This window comes from Antechinus flavipes, chromosome 2, assembly GCF_016432865.1.
Source record: "Antechinus flavipes isolate AdamAnt ecotype Samford, QLD, Australia chromosome 2, AdamAnt_v2, whole genome shotgun sequence".
In the NCBI taxonomy this organism is placed as follows: domain Eukaryota; kingdom Metazoa; phylum Chordata; class Mammalia; order Dasyuromorphia; family Dasyuridae; genus Antechinus; species Antechinus flavipes.
The window spans coordinates 410481001-410501833 of record NC_067399.1 but is presented as its reverse complement, the minus strand read 5'-3'; the positions used below and the strand labels follow the sequence as shown (position 1 = coordinate 410501833).

The 20833-nt window shown below is 39.1% G+C and overlaps 1 protein-coding gene across 2 annotated transcripts in view; it reads left to right on the top strand.

Annotated features, from left to right (window-relative positions):
* The window catches only part of CCNJL (cyclin J like), a 49639-nt gene that overhangs the window by 18870 nt on the left and 9936 nt on the right, over positions 1-20833 (top strand). For both annotated transcript variants that reach the window (XM_051978830.1, XM_051978829.1), the window contains one exon: positions 10767-10977. In XM_051978830.1, the coding sequence (XP_051834790.1) occupies positions 10767-10977 (211 nt within the window). The remainder of the gene's footprint in view (positions 1-10766; positions 10978-20833) is intronic.

The window sequence follows — 20833 nt, the reverse complement described above, 5'->3', positions numbered from 1 at the left end:
CTGATTCTTAATTATTCAGGGCTCCTTGGTAAATCTTCAAGCAAAGACATTAATCATATTATTAGACTGTGAACCAGTGATTCTAATGAGGATGCCACAGAGCTACTCAGCAGATAAGTGTTGAATTTTATTGAACTTGTTTATTGTATCGAGGCCTTCTGTCAAGTGATAGTGACAGCAAGAACATTTCCCATGGTACTTTTCCAAAATGTTGACATGATTTCAACCTAATAACTTCTCTGAGCTCCTTGGAAGTAAGAAAAAAATTAGTGAAAGAGGGAATGAGGAGAGCTTAGTGTTTAAGTTCAAAGCTAGAAAGATCCAACTTTTCATTCAGCAAGAATGTCTAAGAAGGAGTCTGATAAAGTGGAAAGCAGCCCGGTTCCTGAGTCAGAACCTGGGGATGAAGAAATACTTGAGGTCTTTTTACCTGTTTACAACCACTGTTCTCAGTTTTGGAGATAGAAATACAAAAGCTTACTTCTTAAATGTGAAGACAATACACAGAGAAGAGAATTTTGGTTCAGAAAGATACAGGAATAGTGAATGAAACCATAAGGGTTTATAATTATAGAAGAGGGGAAAGTAGAAAATAGACATCCATGACTAAGTCCTTCCTGAAACACTAGTCCACTTGGGAGTAATAGTTATCAATGGGGGGAGCTTGGGAATGGGGATGGCTAGGCAGAAAGTTGGTTGGGTTGTTGGAGGATATAGTCAGACTAGAGAATGAAGAAATCTTATCTCTGACACTATCATCTTGAATAAATCCTTTCACTTCCCTACTCCTCAGTTTCCTTATCTATAAACAATCATTTAGAAAGCATTTATTAAAGACTTATATAGATATAAAATACTAAGAATGAACCAATCCTCAAGGCAGACTTAATTTGAGGGTAAAACTATTCTCAAGGATCTTACTTTCTAAAAGGGTGATGATGTGTCTGTGATATAAGAAAGAGAGAATGAGAATAAATATAAATGAATACAAATTAGTATTTAATTATACAAGGTATTACAAGGTAATTAGGGCACTCTTGTATCAAGAAAGGCCACTTATAGAAGGAAGGAGTATTCAAGATAGTCTTTCTCTTTGGGTTTTTTGGAGGATTTATTGGGAGGCAATTGGGGTTAAGTGACTTGCCCAGGGTCACACAGCTAGGAAGTGTTAAGTGTCTGAGACCAGATTTTAACTCGGGTCCTCCTGACTTCAGGGCTGGTGCTTTATCCACTGCACCACCTAGCTGCTCCTTAAGATGGTCTCTTCAGATAATTGCAAGCCCTGGTCTGTGATCCTGTAATCTGAGTTCTAGTTTCACCTCAGTCTGTCTTACCAATGAGCAATTGACCTTAAGCAAATTAACTTCTTTCCTCATTCATAGTCTTAGAGGGATTTAAATCAGTGATATCAAAATCAATACAACTGAGTCCTTATGGAGGTGCATTGACTTAGGAAATCACAAATTAACATTTTTGTTGTAGTAGCATATTCTTATTTTATTCCAACATTTCCCAGTTACTGTCACTTCTGATACTAACTGTGTGATCTTGGTTGAGTCCCTCTACCTATTAATTGAACTTATTAGTGGATTCTCCTAATAAATAGACTTAAGAAGTACCTGTATTACCTCTTTTGTTTGGTTGTGAGAAAAATCCTCTCTACAATCCTGCATCATTAGTTGTCTAATGGACATTTTGAACAGGTTGAGTCAAATTCAAACATCCAAAACAGAACTCATTATTTTTCTTTTCTCCCCACACCTTCCTCTCTTCTGACACACCTATTTTCTGCAGAGGGTACTATTGTCCATCTTCTCATTCACCCAGATTTACCAGCTCTGTGTCAGCAATCACTCCTTGTTGCCTCACAATATTTCTGTGTACCCTTCTCACCCTTCACAACCACTCCTGTAGTTCATGACCTTATTTCTTATCCAGAGTATGACAGTAGCCAACTGACTGCTTCCCTTGACATCAGTCTCTCTACTTCTTCTACTCTCTATCAAAGTGACCTCCTAAAACTCAAGAGTGATCATGCTACAATTACTACTCTCCTCTGGAATTAAATAAAAACCTTCTCTGTCCCAGCACCTTAAGTCCTCACAACTTGGTTCCTTCCTGCTTTTCCATTCTTCTTACACTTTTACTTTCTTCCTTTTTGTTGACCTCCTAAATGTTCCTCACACCTGGCCTAATCTTTGTGCCTGGGGCTGGCTATCCCCTATGACTGGAATGACCTGCTCTCTCACCTCCTACTTAGTGTCCTTTTTTCTAGTGTCCTGGTTTCCTTCAAGATTCAGCTCAAATCTCACTTTCTGCTGGAAGTCTTTGTTTGCAAGCATCTCTCCAACTGCTGGTGACCTCTGATATTACTCACTGTCTACTCTGTATTTTTAATATACTAATTTACATGGTCTTCTCTTTTAGACTAAGCTTTTTGGGAATAAAGACTTGCTTCTGGCTTTTCTTTATATCCCCATCTACTCTGACCCTTTCATTTTTATACTCGAGGGGAACGAAGTCCCAAGGAATTTGTGAATTGGTTACGGTCACCCAGAAAGAAAATGAAACAATCAACTCCTGAAACCAAATCCTATTATCTTTCCTTTTATACTGCTTTCTGGTATTTGACATCCATGTTACATATTTATCTCATCTCCACTTTCAAGAGTTTATCAGAAAGAAAAAACAAGGTGAAAAGGGTGGATTCTTTAAGCAGCTTGCTGTATTTCTGAGGCTAGAGGAATGAGTCAATAAATGAAAAAATATTTATTAAGTACTTAAGTGCAAAGTATCATGTTTTTGATGATATAGTTGAGGATTCATTTTTATTTTATCCCGTCTTTGATTACATTTCAGTGGGGAAGCTAAGAAGGTCCAAGAAAAGGATGTAATGGCTGGGAAGTCCCAAAGACTGGGAGCACTGGGACAGTAAATTGCTAGGCCCTTTTTTAGTCATTGGTAATTGGTGTTGCTTGCATCAGAGTGTCTAGAACTAAAGATGGAGGGAAAAAAGAGTATTCTTGTACCTAACTTTGACTGGGGCAAAGAGGGGAATGTGAGACATCCTACCCTTCACTAATATTAGAACATGTAGAGACAACAGAGCTCACACACCTGCATGCCCTTGTTCATTTTAGGGCTTAAAGCAGAACTTTTATGTGGGTTAGAATTCCCTTGTCTTCAGCTGCCATTCAGGCACTTAACATAATCCTCTGTATTCTTGGACACAGTAAAGAAGGAAGCTTTGGGATGGAAAGGAATGAATTTTGTTTTTTAAAGAGAAAGGCTTATCACAGTGGCCCCATTTTCTGCCTCTGAATACTCTTGAGCCTCAATGTTACTAATTCCCTGAGCTGGGTAATATATAGGATAAGATCATAGTTTGGAGGTGGAAGGGAATTGCCTTATTTTATAATGAGGAAATTCAAGCCAAGAGAAAGGAAGCTCGAGTCTTCTGAGTCTACATCCAAATCTCTGAACTATACTGTTCTTCCATCCAAAATAGATGTGCATGCAAAAAGTCTATCTTCTTTCAAAATCTTCTCTATTCACAAAGCTTTTGCAGCTCATGAGGAAAGCGACTAATTTGTCATCTTCTGGTGGCCTCCTGGAGGTGTTTAGAGATGTTTTATTTATCAGAAGAGGATACCAGGAAGAGAAGAACTGAAAGAGACCAGTATGATCACAATTTTAGCAATAAATTGGTTGTTATGAAGGATAATTACAAAGTTGTGATGGGGGTGGGGAGAATGAGTTCTTTGGGGGCATGCTGCCTCCAATATGAAATGTCCAACAAAGAGCTGGTGAGATAGGGTAGGAGCTCAGCAGAGAATCAAAGGCTGTATGCCTTTGGATTTGAGAAGTCACCAAGTGAGAAAGTATAGTCAAATAAGTATGTGCCAGAACTGAGCTTTACATTTGAGGGACATTTACAATTTGAGGACATGTGACTCCAGCAAAGGAGACTGAGAAGACGCAGTCAGAAATTTAGGAGAACCATATGAGCATATACACATACACACACATACAGAGAGATGTTTGCCTTGGCAAGTACTCCTAATTCTTTATTAAAAGATGTAACAAAAAAAAAAAAAAAGGAAAAGAGAATTTGAGAGAATGAGGGGTTTTGAGATGTAGTGAAGAGACAAGCATCCTCAATTTTATCAGAAAAGAATGTGGCAATGTCCTTAGCTGGAGGTGTGACAGGATGTTGTGAGAGGCTTGAGGTTTGGAACGGCCTTTTTGGGAGAAAGATAAAAAATTGATTAGGAGACCAAAAAAGCATTGTCTTCATTCTGTGAAGGCCAAGTTGAAGATAAGATAGCATAAACTTGTAATGGCTCCTGTTAACATGGTATCTTGACATCCTCCAGCTCCCACTGCCTCCTCTCAAAGTAATAGCCCATTTGATTTTAGACAGATCTGATTCTTAGAAAAATTTTTCTTAATCAGGCAGAAATCTATTTCACCTTCCACCTACTGGGACTCTTATATCCCTGTGTATTAGACATTAATGATAAAGACAGTTTAAAAAAAATTGTGCTTTCATTTTACTGGCAGAGTCAATAGGAATACAGGGAAATATAATACATGAGATGGGAGTAGGAGACAAAGGAAGTATCTAGATCTTATGCGCTAGGAAATTTTGAGGATGAAGAGAAATAGGAAAAACATTATAGGAGAAGTGGTACCCAAATCTTGAAGGAAAATAAGAAATTTGAAAAGCAGAAATGAAGAAAGAATGACATTTGATGTGTGTGGAATACAGTTCTAATTTGCTAGTAGTGTAGATTTGAATTCAGAAAGTTCACAAAGGGTAATATGCAACGAGACTGCACAAATAGATCGTGGCACAATGTTAAGACGAGGGAATGCCAGGCTAACGGCTTTGTGTTGCGGTTTGGTGTTTTTTTTTGTTTTGGTTTGGTTTGGTTTGGTTTGATTTGGTTTTTTTGGCTGAGGCAATTGGGGTTAAGTGACTTGCCCAGGGGTCACACAGATAGGAAGTGGCAAGTGTCTGAGGTCAGATTTGAACTCGGGTCCTCCTGACCTCAGGGCTGGTGCTCTAATTTATGTTGTTTTTGTCCAGAGGAGTCCTTGACAATTTTTGCTATATGGACATGGCAAGCCCATGTCGTTTAGGAAGATTCTTTTGCCAGCTGTGAAGGATAGATTAGAGAAGGGAGACATAGAATGCTAGTTAGGAGGCTGTTGTAATAGATCTAAGAAGTTATGAGGTCTTGACCTTAGGGTGGTAATGAGTAGAAAGCTGGGAATAGATTGGAAAATGTGTTATGGAAGTTAAAAAAAAAAAAAAAAAGACCACAGCAGCTTGGTGGCACAATGCATAGGGCAGCAGCCCTGAAGTCAGGAGGATCCGCGTTCAAATCTGGTCTCAGACACTTAATGCGTCCTAGCTGTGTGACCCTGGGAAAATCACTTACCCTCAATTGCCTCGGCCAACAAAAAAAACAGGATGTGATAATTAAGCATTTCATAGAAAATGAATAAGGGAAGATTTTGAATCCAGGTCACTGAGGAGAGGAGCTGTTTTGAAAATGTTACAGTCTAGATGGTAGAAATGTTCAGCAGGCCGTTGGATTTACAAGTCAGGAAGAGAAATTAGAGCTGGATAAATGAATCAGGGAATCATCTTTGTGGGGAAAATGATGCCAGGATTGCTAAGGAGGCAAAGATAAAGAGAGAATCTGCCCAAAGATAAATAAAGGAAATGATTACTTCTCAGTGAAAGCGAGAGTCTAACTGAGGTCCAGAGATTGTCTCTTGTTCAGAGTCCATAATAAAATTGAAAAACAGGCATCCTGATACTGTATGTGATGTTTTATGTACTGTACCATCCTTTTTATCTAATCATACTTTTTCAAGTTTCCTATCAATATATATGGGTTCCAAAATATCTTTCTGTGGAGATAGCTAAATAATTAAATTGAAAATCCCTGGCCTTTGCCATTTGCCCACTATTGTTCTCCTAGGACTTCTTGTCTTTCTTTGTTCAGCCTTGTAGGCCTCTAATTTTTTTTTTTTTTTTTAAATGTGTGTGTGTTGTCTCCTCCAATTAGAGCGTGAGCACAGACTGGTTTGATTTTATAATTTGTGTCCCTAGAGTTTTAGTAAGCTCTTAATAACTTTTTCATTCATTCATTCATTTGTAAAACAGTTAATATAGAAAGCCAGGTGCAGAAGTTTTCCTGCAGAAGGTGGAAGTTTATTCCTTTCTAAAAATACCTATGACTTAGTTGCCCAGAACTTTTAGCTGTGGAAGGAACCATTGAAATCCAGCTTGTGGGGCAGAGGTCAAAAGTATATGTCCAAAAGATAATCAGATGCAGTGAAGAAACCCATTTTAATCTGCAAGGGAAATAGAAAATCTATAAGTCTCTATGATTGCCCACAAAACCCTTTCTTAGCCTCCCTCCTACCTTTGACCCTGAGGGTTATGTTTAACTCTTTTGGGGGTCTGCTAGATCACTTTGTTCCTCTCTAGTTTACTACACTTGCCAGTAGCTGACTGCAAAATGCCTTTCTAATCCTTTGAGAGTTGATTGGGTTGAGGAGTTGCCTTATTGTCTCTCAAATTCAAGATGCTTTGCAAAAAAAGGTTATTTGTTTGAAATGAGACAGTCTTCAAGGAAATCAGTCTAGAAGTCCAAAAATACCTACCTGAAAGACCCAAACTAGAAAGAATAAAAGCCTCTGTGACATATTCATGTTCTACCTAGGGCCTAGAAACCCAACCCTGCCAAATTGCAGTTCTTAAAACTTCAATAAAGTCCAGGAACTTAGTCTTAAAATATTTTGATAAAATGGCATTTCACTAGATGGGGTTCCTTTGTAATCCTAAGTGTTTTGATTTATACATTTGAAACCCTCCTTCTGAGATGTCCCTAAGCTTGCCAAAGGAGATCCATGACATACACAAATGCTAGATGGTATATTGAATAGAGCACTGGCCCTGGAGTCCTGAGTTCAAATATGGCCTCAGACACACTTAACATTTCCTAGCTGTGTGACCCTGGGCAGGCCACTTAACCCAATTGTTGTCTCACAAAAAACAAAACAAAACAAAACTGTGAGGTTGAAGCCTAGAGGTCAGAGAGTGAACCTACCAATAATCAGAATTGTGTCATCTTTTTTCCCCCCTTTTTTGAAGATCCAGCTGCTTTTCTCTTTTGGATAAAATTAATATATAGCCCTTTGCAGAAAAAATAACTTGTATTGTGAGTAAAACACTAAATGAATATTGAATCACAAGACTTGAGCTCCAGTCCCAGTATATTATCTATATTACCTTGGTCAGGTCATGAAGTCACCCAGGATTGTGGTAAAATGGGGAGGAAGCATGTAGGACTGATATTCCTTCTAAGTATTAACATTCTGATTCTGGGTAAACTCTGGTAAAGAAAAGTGAATGTCCCTTAGATTGGAACATCTCTTTTCTATTGGAAAAAGAATTTCAGAGTTTTTGTAATAGTACCTGTAGATTGGGAATTGAGATGACAAGTCTTTATTCAAGATTTAAGTAGGGTGCTTCAATTTCTACAAACATTGAGTGAGAGCAGTACATTGTGCTAAGTAGATAAAATAAAAAAGGTAAGGACTATTTTGATTTTTGGCTTGTAAATAAAACATGTAGCCTAGTGCTTAATGCTTAATAAATTTAAAAGTTTGTCAGATTTACTTGCCACATTTATTTAGTTATCTGATTTCATGAAGTCTATAGCCTAGCAGGGTATAAATGTCATATTTGTATATGTGTCTTGCTACATAAAGATATGTTCTGTTGTTACTATAAGGGAGACTTTGTATAGTTTTATTTAATTATCTTTAAACCATTATAATAATGCTTCATTGTCTTGAGTTATAGATAAGGGGGGCGGGGTCAGACAGTGATACTAAATGTATGTACAAAGATCTCTTCCTACCAACAACAAAAATAAGTTTACTTGTAAAGGGAGATGCTGGAGGAGATAAATGATTATTAGGTAACTCATGCTACCAGTTTGACTCTTCTAATACTCCAAAATCTCTATGTATTTGATTTGGAAAATAATTGATTTATCGTCTGGCACAGTGGCCTGTATAAGACAAAATTCTTCCCCTAATCTGTCCCCATTCTCATTTTCCCTCCCTTCCTAGGGCAGATTTTTACCTCCCTTTCAAAAACTGATTGTTTTTCCCTGAATGCATATTGATGATGGGAGTGTTGGATTAGATTGTGAGCTCCTTGCAGGCAGATACTGTAGTGATGTGATCCTGTGGAATGGAGGGGGAAGTGATTTCGTAGAGTGTTTTGCAATTGTAGAAGGCAAAGCAATCTGCCCAGGATTATATAGTCAGTCTGTAGTAAAGCTAAGAAGTCCAGATCCTTTCACTACAAAATTTAGGCCTAAACCCAGATACTCTGAAAGCCTCTGAAAGAGGCTTTGGAGGCTGAGGACCAATCCCCACCATAGGAAAACCTCCAGGAATATCATAGTCAAATTCCAAAAACCCCAGATCAAACAGAAAATATTGTAAACAAGAAAAAAAATTCAAATATAGCAAAACTGCAGTTAGAATCATACAAGTCTCCATAACAAAAAGATTGTGTGATGATCAACTGTGGATGTTTTCATTAATGAGGTGATTCAGGCCAATTCCAATAGATTTTGATCATCTACATCCAGAAAGGCTTATGATGATTGAATATGGTTCACAACATGGTATTTTCACCTTTTTTGTTGTTTGTTTGCTTTTCTTTTTCCTTTCTCATTTTTTCCCCCTTTTTGTTCTGATTTTTCTTGTGCAGCATGATAATGGTGGGAATTGTGTATAGAAGGATTGCACATGTAACTATTGGATTACTTGTGGTGGGGGGTGGAGGAGGGAAGTATAAGGAAAAGGAAGGAAAAGAGAAAAATTTGGAACACAAGATTTTGCAAAGGTGAATGTTGAAAACTACCTTTGAATGTATTTTGAGAATAAAAAACTTTTATTAAAAAAAAAAAAAAGAATCACACAAGACCTAGGAAGGGCTACATTAAAAGACTGCATGTCTTGGAGTACTATATATCAAAAAGCAAAAGAACTAGGGTTGTGGCCAAAAAGTATATCCAGCAAAGTTTTAAGCATAATCCTGAACAATAACAACAAAAAGAATATTCAATGAATTGCCAGACTTTCAGAATTTTGTTGCAAAAAAGACCTGAACTTAATAGAAAATTTCACATACAAGATCTTCAGAAAAATATAAATTGAATATCAAAGACTAAAATTACAAGGACTTAAATAAGGACAAACTATTTGTTTTATACGTGAAAATACAAACTATTATGTCTAAGGTTGTCATTAGCAATTGGGTGTCTTGAAAGAAAGATTGGGGTAGAGCTGAGTGTAGTGAGATTCTAAAAAGCAAAACTATGTATGAAACACAGGAATTAGATGGGGGAGAATAGCCAGTAGTTCTGGAACCATGGGTTAAAGAGGGATACAAAGGTGAGATAAGAAGACAAGGGAGAGATTTTTGGAGGGAGCCTTATTGATAAATTTACAGAGAAATAGAGTGAGAGAATTAGGAGACGTAGATGAATGTGTAGATCAACAGGAATGGGATAAAGAGGAAACTATACATATATACAAAAATACATGCATGCATACATACATATATACATACATAGAAGGCTATAAAAGTCTTCTAAATTCAGAAAGAAACAAAAGGGCAAAGAGAAAGAGTACCAGAGAATAATAAGGAAGGGAACCTTGGAAGTGAGATAGGGTAAATAGGAAAAGGGCAAAGTAGTGGGTAGAGGTAAAACAAAGGAGTCAGGAGGGATAGGAAATAAGAGATACACACAAATATAAAGATCAGGAATAGAATTTGTGTAAAAAAAAAAAAAGCAGGGGTAGTGATCATGATTTCAGACAAAATTAAAGCTAAAAGATTTAATTTAAAAAGTGAAAAATAGGAAAACTATACTATATGTCAGCCATAAAACTATAAAATAACTGGACAATATAAGTTGAAATATTGTTATGGTATAGGAAATGATGAGTTAGTTTAGTTAGAAAAATATGGAAAAACTTAGACTTGTAAAAGATGTTATCCCTCTTCAGAGAAATAGAACAAACAAGCATAATATGTTAGATAAATGCATATGAATGTGTATATGAATATGATTATAGATATTGTATGTATGTGTGTATATGTATAAATGTATATTTGTGTGTGAATATGTGAGATCAGTCCTTAATTGTAGTTTTCTTGGAAAATGGGGAAAAATAAAGAAAAAGATGCACAGCAGAAAACGAAAGAAAATCTACAAGGAAACAAAGACAGACAGCTCTGAACATAATGTATAGTTTTTATTATATAGGCTTTCTTGAAATTGAAATTATTGCTTTATATTTTAAATCCTTGTGTTCTGCAATGTACATGACAGTCGTTTTTTTTCTTTTCCTATTTTGTATTTAAGTTTAAAATAAAAAAAATAATAAAGGTGTTAAAGTAAAAAAATTTCTTCCTCTTCCAAAAATAAGACCTATTGACCCTAAATCAAGCTTGATCATTTTTCTACCTCCCATTACTTCCTGTAAGAAATTTACTATATTAAGCAAAAAGGTTTTATTGGTCTTAGATGTTCATCATTCATTCATAAAACATTAGCTTGCTAGATGGTCCCCTTGAATAGGCAACAAATTAAGCTTTGGGTGCTCTCATTAAACGCCATAGGATTCTCATCTTCTCCCCTCTCATTTTCCCCCAGGAGCTGAAGCTGCCTGTCTACAAAGCCCAGTCCCCCCTCCTTGAGAGCCGAAGGTATTTTGTTGACTTAGTTTCTGTCCTCAGCAACCACTGCAAAATCTGCCCCACAGCCAGACACCTGGCTGTCTACCTGCTGGACCTCTTCATGGATCGATACAACGTGACTGCAAAGCAGCTGCATATCGTGGCCATAGCCTGCCTTTTGCTAGCAAGTAAGTGGAAACCTTTCTCCTGTTCTCTCCCATTGTCTTGCTCCCTGGGGCTTGGAGGGGGTGGGGGTAGGGGGATGGATCTCTATACTTCTTCTCCTCACCTTACCTCCCTCCTAGACTTAATCACTGATATTCAGGCTCCTTATGTGACTTTAATAAAATAATTGATTAAAGAGATATCTCAGTCACTTGGGCCCAGAGAATGCTAGTACTTGAAGTGGGGAGGAACCTTTTTGTTCTCTTTTTTTTTTCCCTCCTGATCTAGGATAAGCATTACCAAGTAATAGAGGCACAGCCCCTGATGGGGTTTATATTTTTCCAACATTGATACTAGAAATATGGGGCATCTTTGAACATCTGGGCAGCTGGGTGGCACAGTGAATAAATAGAGCACTGGGCCTGGAGGCAGAAAACCTGAGTTCAAATCCAGCCTCAGATACATAGTATCTGTATAATCCTAGCTAAGTCCCTAAACCCTGTTTGCTTCAGTCTCTTCACCTGTCAAATGAACTGGAGAAGGAAGTGAAAAAATCACTCCATTGTCTTTGTCAAGAAAACCCCAAATGGGATCACAAAGAGTAGAACACAACTTAAATGACTGAACAAACAAACAAATATACTATAGCTTCTTAAACTTTCCACTCATGCCCCCATTTCACCTAAGAAATTGGTCCATGACCCTGGCTATATAAGTATATAAAATAGGTATACAAATAAGACATTTACTGATGATAAATCATAATTTCACCATGAACACATTCAGTTATAAGACCCCATAAGACACCCACAGCTTAAGCATCTGGGGTATAAGGACAAGAGTCCCTAGTACTAGGAAGATCAGTGAGTTTTTTCCCTCTCTCTTTTTTTTTTTTTTTAAATTAAAGCTTTTTATTTTTTAAAACATATGCATGGACAATTCTTCAACATTAGCCCTTGCAAAACCCTGTGTTCCAGTGGGCTCTTTCTCAAAAGAGATGGATTCTGCACATCTTGATACCATTTCTTTAGTCTTCAGTCTTCTCTTTGTATTTCTAAACCAAAAAGCAGCTAACTGTCCTCACACTTCCCCTCCCCCTCCCCATTCATAGAAAGAAGTGAGCCCAGTTTCCTTGGCTGCATCTTAGCCAGTAAAAGTCAGGGTGCACCACCTGGACCAGCTGTCAGTCTGAGCAACTCTTTATCCTTGTTGGGGGCTGCATCAGAATACGTTTTCAGGGGCTGGGACAGAGCTAAGTTTCAGCAGGGCTACATGCGCCTTCCCTCTGAGCATCTGTTTTGTGAAGCTAAGAAGTGGGGGTGGGGGATACGTTGCTACTGTGACTAAGCAAAGGGGGAGGGGAATTGGAGGAAAGGAGTGGTGGGGAGACGCTTCAGATTGAAAGGAAGGCAGGGTATGCATGACTGAGAGCTGGAACCAGCCTGAGGCAGGAGAAATTGACTTTGGGGGGCACCTGCCATATGCTGCCACTACCCAGGAAAAGAAAAGTTTCCATGACAGCCCCCAAATCCTATTCATCACTTTTCCCTGCTGCTTCCCCAGACTGTCTTGCTCCCACGTGAGTCAGCGGGCTATCAACTAGGACATTTTGAGCTCAGCTTCTCCTTTATTTTTTTCAAAAAGACACCTTGTTTTTTTCTTAAGGTACCTCCCATCCTACCAAGGGCTGTTAAATCTTGATCCTTTATGTAAAGACATCCTTTAGTCATTCTGGCCACAGAAGGGATCTTTTTAATCTGTTTTCCCCCTTAAAGGGTAAGAAGGAAGTCTTTCAGTATAACAAGTCCCCAGGAACTAATAATCCTAAAGAAATTCAGAGGAAAAAAATTCAGGAATGTTACTAAAGGTGCATCTGTTTGCAAAAACAGTTGGTTTGCTTCCCTCTAGATTTTGTCCTTGAGTCTCAAGGTGGAGGCATCCAATAGAATGAGACTTTGAGACCTACAGGACACTGGAGATCTAGTACATCTTCATTTTATACATAATTATGAATGACATCAGAAATTTACATCGCCTTTATATAATGCTTGCAAATGGGCATTTACAGATTTTATGTCATTTAATTCTCACTAGAAGCTATGAATTAGATAATACAAGTAGTTCTGTCCCCATTGTACAGGTAAAAAGAGCAGATAAGGAAGTCATTTGCCCATATTACATTGCTAGGTAATGGCAAAATTAGGATTATTTCTGAAAAGCCTTGTGGGATAATGAATAGAATGAATAGAAAGGTCAGCCAGACTGAGTTCAGTCCCTTTTTCAGACACCTAGTATATTATCTTTGTCACGTAAGTCACATAATCTCTCTGGGCCTCATCTATAAAATGAGAGGATTGAACTCCTTGACCCTTGCTTCTTTGTACCTCCTGAGCCTTTCCTAGCTATGTTCTTGTTCATTCATTTTAGTCATGTTCACGCTTCATGACCCCATTTGGGGTTTTCTCATCAGAGATACTAGAATGATTTTCCATTTCTTTCTCTAACCCATTTTATAGATGAGGAAACTGAGGCAAACAGGATTAAGTCACACAGCTCAGAGTCACACAGCTATTAAATCCTGAGGCTGAATTTGAACTCAAGAAGATGAGTCTTTCCAGCTCCAGGCCCAGCACTTTTGTCCACTTCACCTAGCCACCCTTCATAGTTGTACCCAACAATTCTGCATTGAGTTTGCAGAAAGTAGACAAGTGCTATTCCTAGAAAATAGCCAGGGGTTACAAGGCACCTAACAACAAGGTAAAAATCTAAAGCTGAGCCACTCTCATTGGATTCTACATGTAAAACTGGAAGAGACTATAGAGATGATCAGCTGACACTCCCACCTACCAACAGATGGTGGGTTTTTTACAGATGAAGACCCCGAGGTCCAGAAATAAAGAAATTTACCCATTGTCATGCAACTAATGCAGCACTTGAAGCCAAGTCTTGCTGACTCTACCACACTTAAAATGGTCCTACTAAACTCAGGATAAATGGAATCCAACTTGTTTCTTTAGTGTGTGGGATTATTTTGCCACATGGAAACAGTAGGAATGTGTTCCTGATTTCTAAGCATCTTGCATCTGCACAAAATGACAAGTGGCTTCAATGGACATGGGCAAATGTTCCGGAGGTGATCAGGTGGAGCACCCTAAAGTGACTTCCCCATTCGCCTTTCAGAAAATGATTTTGTCCTTGGAAATTTTGAAAGGTCTTATTCCTTACTTGGTGATGACTTCACATAGCCTAATGGATCTTCTCTTTTCTCCTTAAATTATGACTGGTAGAAAAATTCTTTCTTAAATGCGACTGTTTTCATTTGAGAAACTTTTGGGATCATGGTGATTGTCTCTGTTTGCAAGAAGCTATTAAGATAAATGTGTGTCCTATATCCCCACCCCTGTATTCCTCTCCGTGGTTTCATGGCAGTTTTTGCTTTTCTGTTGTCTTTGGATAAAATTGGATTCATGGTTACCTTGTTTTCGGGAAACTGGGGATAGAGGTGAGCTCTCAAACAGAATAACTGTTAATGGCTCCTTAATTAGGAGAGTTTCAGAGACAGAGATTCCAATAAAAGTTACTGCCGAAATGACTCTGGTGTGGCAATGGCCCTAAAGCCTCAGGAACGCCCTGATTCTTCCCCCAATAAACTTTCCTCTCCCCCTTTTCCCTCCCTCTTCCTCACCTTGATTGCTTTAAGAGGCCTGGTTTGAGACCTAAAGGACTTGAAAGCAAGCTAAATCCCTTTTTGGTGGATAGGAATGAACTAATGGGTTGTTTTCGTCAGATTCGAGTCGCTTTCCTTGAAGGAATGGTGGCACATTATGGGAGAGATGTCAGTTGTTTTCTGGCATTGTAATTATTGAAGGCTGATACATCTTCTCTCCAGAGACATCTTTTTTATATTGCATTAAAACTACCTTTGGTTTACATAGAAAATAAGAGTGACATGGGGGGAATGGCTTCAGACCCAGAGATATTATTTAATACCGATAGAGGTTTTTGTTTTTAAATTTTAAACCTAAGCACAAGTCAACTAAAATATTCATTTTCAGTCTTGAGTTGTTTGTTGTTCAGTTGTTTTCGGTTGTATTGTTTCTTTGTGGCCTCATTTGGGGTTTTCTTAGCAAAGTTACTGGAGGGGTTTGCCATTTTCTTCTCCAGCTCATTTGACAGATGAGGAAACTGAGGCAAACAGGATGAAGTGATTTGCCCAGGGTCACACAACTAGTAAGTGGCTAAATGAGGTCACATTTGAACTCAGGATTTCCTGACTCTAAGCCCAATGCTGTATACACTACATTTTCTAACTGCCCTAAAAATTATGGTATAAACTTCAAATTATTTTAAGAATTTTTAATGTTAAATTTTAGCAACAGCAACAAAAAGATGGCATTTCCTTGTATCTCAGCTCTTTCTCCTGTGTATTTGTCAGGTCCGTTGTGGTTGTTTATTGCCAGTAGACTTGTAGTCAGTATGCATATTCGTGTCCTCTCTTTTTTATTGTCCATTATTACTTATTGTGCCTGTTTATGTAATCTTCATGTTTGTTCTTCACTATGAAGCATTCCCATTATATTCATATACCATTTCTCAGTCATTAAGTATATGAGCTATTTTTAATTATTTTCCATTATGAATAAAGCTGGTAGAAAAAGAAAGGAAGGAAGGAAGGAAGCTAGCATTTATTAAATACCTACTGGACATTTATGTTGGACATTATGCTTGTGACAGTGAGAATCACTGGTTCAAAAAATAGAAACCTTTTTTTATCAGTCTTAATAGTGTAATAGTAAGGCTTTCAACAGCAGGCACTAGTTTTTATCATATTTATTAAAGAGATCAGAAGGATTATTAAAATTTCAGGCTAACTGCATGGGGCAACAAAAGGCTTCCAAGACTGTTAGAGGATAATAGCACATTTTATGCTCATAGACATTCACTCACAACTAGCAAATCCAAGAATGGAAGCTGTGTCCTTGTGATCTCCTGAGTTGTAGATTTGTTATCTTCTACTTCCTGTGACATTATCTGCACACTGGGGCTACTTCAAAGCACCCTCTGTCTCTGCTTATGTTATGTGGGATGATTAAAGTACTTTTCAGTTTATGGGGTTTTACTTTTGAGTCACTTCTGTGACTTCTGACTCTTGACTCTTACTTTTTCCCATTCCTTGTGTGGGAAGGGAATCCCTCCACTGGCCTGCCTGTGATTTAATAAGGTAAGTCTAGGGAGTTGTCTGAGGTACATACAGGGTGGATGACTAGCCCACGATCTCCCAACTTTATATGTGTCAAAAGTACAGTTTGGAAACTCAAATTTGCTGATTTCCAGCCCAGCATGCTAACTCACAAATCACTGCTTCAGAAGCCACATACAGCCACTCTTGGTACTCCTGGTAAAAGCCCTCACCCTTAGGACTTATGTAGAATGAACTACTTGCATCATATGGTGCCTTTCTGAGCTAGTATTACAAAATCTAACTAGTCTTAAAGCAGTCCTATGGGGGTTTAGTTATATCTGCTTTTCTTGGCTTTTATCAGAGAAACCTTCATGCTGACTGGGAAGTAACCAGCCCATTGCCTGTTTTAATCTAAATGAGTTGCTGAGATCTGAGCAAACTCTATTTCTTTCAACATAAGTACTAAAGGATCAGGGATCTGAGAGATCTGAAATTTAGGGTTAGAGCTCTTCTTATGGAAACTAATCCAACTCCCTCATTTTACAAATGATTCTGTGCTGACCTGGAGCAAAGCCTTGGTGCTTAGGGGACAGATCGGGCTCTGCCAGTATGAGACTTAAATCATAACCCAGCTTTGAAGGGAGCCACCATGCTGCCCGCAGCCTGTTCTCTGCCCGGTTGTAGTGATGGGTGGTTTAGCTGGGAGGGCCACAATTCTATTCCACTTGCACTAGGGAGAAGAGGGAACACAGTAGAATGCCTCTGGCTTTCCATTCATCTCTTTATTAAGCTTTGTATCATGTCTCCTTTGGAAACAGTCCTGTGAAACTTGCTTGCTGGTGGCATTTGTCTTCTGTTACCCTTTCAGTCTGGAATGACTATAAAACCCTAACCTTGAAAAAAGATTCATCTTCCTTCCTCCAGACAAAGGACTCAGGGCTGACCTCTGGCGGTTCCAGATCTCAGCCAAATAATAAGTGACCTTCAATCCCTCTTGTGTTCTGGTCATTTGAGGAGAGCATCACAGGCGGTTTGAAATAGAGAGACCATCTGGGTCACTTTGGGGGCAACACAGTAGGAGATGCCAGAATAGAGAGACATAGTCTGAGAATCTAGGGCAGGTTGGTATATGTAGCAAGCATTTCTTACACCCTTGAGATAGGGAAATCCTCCCAGCTATTAGAACAACCTCTAGGCAAATGAGCCATAGCAAGACTGCCTCCATTGTGGCACTTTAATTTAATTTTTCCTACTTGAGAAACTACAAATCTCACCCCACATCCTTGTCAGAGATTTGGGATAAAAAATCAAAATCAGCTGCCCATCCTATTGGTTACCAGCAACAGCCAGCCAGTTTATATGGATAGAATCTGCTTTGCTTTGAAAAATAAAAATGGTTGTTAGCATATTAACCTTAGGGATGGGAGGTAGGAGAGATGCTGGAGAATGATGATTTTTTTTTTAAATCAATAAAACTTTGGTAGGGGGGAAATAGACACAATCTGCTTCTCAGGTTTATTTTTGTATTGTTTTTGCTTTAAGAATGAAAAAGAAAAACCAGTATTTGATGGCAAATAGTCCCAAGTAGATACCATGCCAAGTCTAAGGAACAGCTCTTTGTAAAATTACATTGGCTGGCTTAATCCCACCAGAGTGACTTTTATGTTTGTAGTTTAGTTAAAGTAGATTCCTCCTAACCTCCTAGGGACCTGAGCCCCAGGAAAAAAGGAAGCCACAAAAACCTGAGGAAGTGAGCCCTAGCTGATTTGAAAGGGATGCCACTGGAGGGCATTAGTGCCTTTTCCTCTTTTCCTCCCACTGAGTTGTTCTATGGCCAAAAGAGAGAAAACCTTGTGTGAAGTCTTTTAATTCTTTCCCCCCTCCTAATCCCCAGTCCCCTTCTTGTAAGCCAACAGGCTCATGAGATCTAATTCCATCAGGAAGGAAGCAGTATGTCTGTTTTACAGATAAGGAAACTGAGGCTTTTGAGAGTGATGACATTCACACCTTGTATATTAGTCATTGAGCCAGAAATTCCAACCCAGCTTATCTCTTAGTTGCATGTTCGTCTCCAATTAGGAGGATTCTTTTTTTCTAACGAGAAGGCTTTTAATCGTCCCAGACCCAAGATCTGTACAGCACATTATTAGAGTGTTTGTGATCGCCTTAATGCAGAGTTGATTCTGCCAGGCTAAAGGAAAAAAAAGGTGCTATCCTTGCCTGCCCTTTCAGGGGCTATTGCTGAGCCTAGAGAAACTTCCATTAGCATCAGAAAAGCCAGAACCCCGCTCCCCACTGCTCTCCTCCAAACCCTCCTTTAGGAGGTCTTCCTTTGGGCAATTCTTTTTTTCTCTCTCTTCTCTGCCTTCTCTCCTGTTTATTTTCAACCCTTTTCTCCCTGTCTCCCTTTTTTCCCCCCCTTAAAGTATCTTTCTTACCTGCAAGTTGGAAAATCTTGTCACAGCTTCTCATCAAGAAAATGGATTGAGCAGTATGGCCTCTGAGGTCTTTTCCAGGGCTAAATGTATGGATCCTATTGGAAGGAATTTTCAGATCTTCTAACCCTAACCCATTGATTTTACAGACAGATAGGAAACTGAGGTTTGAATGCAGTGTGAGATAACTTACCCAACTTCTCATAGCTAATTATTGGCAGAGGTAGGATTAGTATTTCAGTATCTAAGTCGTTGATCCCCATATCAGCTAGCTGATTTTCCCCTCTAGTCATTTATTAATCATTTGTTAAGCCCTCTGTATATGCCGGGTACAATATAAGCTCTAAGTAGACAAAGAAAAGTTAAGAACAGGATTCCCTATGCTCAAGGAGCTCCTATTTAGGAGGAAAGAACTAATTAAGTACCTACTATGTGCCAAGCATTGGCTAATACAAATATTGCCTCATTTGATCTCAAAATAGTCTCAGGGAATAGGTGCTATTATTATCCCCATTTTGCATTTGAAGGAATGAAAAGTTTGCATGACTTGGGACCATACCACTGGCAAGTGTCTGAGGCTGGATTTGAACTTGGGCCTTCCTGACTGCAGACCCATTGCTCTATCCCTTATACTACCTTACTCTAATTGGGGAGACAATTATGCAAACAATACAGATGAGACTGAGATGTAGCTAGCTATATATAGTTATAGATACAAAGACATACATAGATATCTATATCTGTTTAGCTATATAGATCTTTATATAGAAGGATATTTCAGAGGAAGGGTGCTATTAGCTGGAGGGACCTGGAAAAGCTTCTTGCAGATGGCATCTGAACAGAGTAAGCCTGCAAAACCAGGTGTCTAAGGAAGAGAAAGAGCTTGATTGGTAGGTAGGCTGTGAGAAACATCAGGAAGGCATGTGTCCTAGAATAAACAGAGGGGGCTTGGTCTAAGAAAGGTGTGTTTTGAGCCACTATGATTCTAGAAGAATAGTAGTTTTCCTTAGAGCCTTAAGTCACTGAAACTGCCTACAAAGGAACAGTGGATCTAAGCCCTCAATAGGTTTAATTTTTCATTCTCAATACCCAGGTGCAAAGGTTGTTCCAGATCTCATCTGCAGATGGCTAATGTCTTCACCACTTAGAGAGATCGGGTTAGAGAACAATGTGGGGTCATTTTTTTCCCCTGAGAAGATAGCAAAGTTGGCTGATTCCCTGCCCACCTTTGCCAAGTCTCCCTTTTAGGAGGGGCTCCCTTCTCTAAAAAGGTAACAAACCAGCACTTCCTCTTTGGAAGCACAATTCCAACAAATTCCTGATCCAAGGAAAGAAATGTTTTTGTTACTCTCGTAACCCCTCGACATAGTTGGCTAGTTTCTGGAATTCTGCCTAATGGATCCCTCGCTGTGTTTGTAAAATACTGAGGTCAGCACCTTCAGTGCCTCTGCCTGGACCAGAGAACTCCATTGAGAAGAGATATGTGGATCTGGAAAACCTCCTTCCCCTCATCCTTCCATAAAGTACACATTTGAGGAAGAGAAAGGAATGTGGCTGTGGGGAATTTAAGGTTTTCTTTGGTGTTTTAGAATGCACATGACCCTCCCAAGACCCCTTTGTAGGTACCTCCCCCCTCAAAGAATTTTTCTTGCATCTGGTGTCTGGGCAGATTGGAGATAAGGCGGAGACAGCTGAGTCAGATTTGTACAGCCTGGACAATGGGCTGCTCACCCTGATTCATGATTGTGACTGGGGGCAAGAGGAGGGGAGGGAGGAGTGGTATGCTTGTGAACGTGCAGAAGCCAAGCAACTAATTATAGCACTCGCTCAGACTGCATCCCTTAAAGGGAAGTGCATTGTTTGATGTTTAAAGTCAGCCTCCTGAGAACAGAATTGGGAGGGAGGAACAGAGTGAGACAAGGAAGAGCTTATTTATAACTGTTAGGGGAGACTTCTGGCCTAATTTTTATGTTCCTCCAGACTGCCTCCCAGAGCAATACCCTGACCCTTGGATCTTAATTTCATTCCAAGATCGAATGCGTTCTGGGTTGGCAAGGGCTGAGCTTCCAGACAACAGCTGGGAACAGAGAGGGACAGCAGGACCCCAGCTGCTACCTCTATAGCCAACAGGCATGAGTCTGGCTCCCACCTGGGATAGGGCAGCTAGCAGCCTCCTGTTCAGATGTTATATCTCTGTATTCCCTCCGGCACAGGAGTCCTCCTTCCCTTCCCCCTCCAGGCTCTTAGAACAGTTAAATTTCG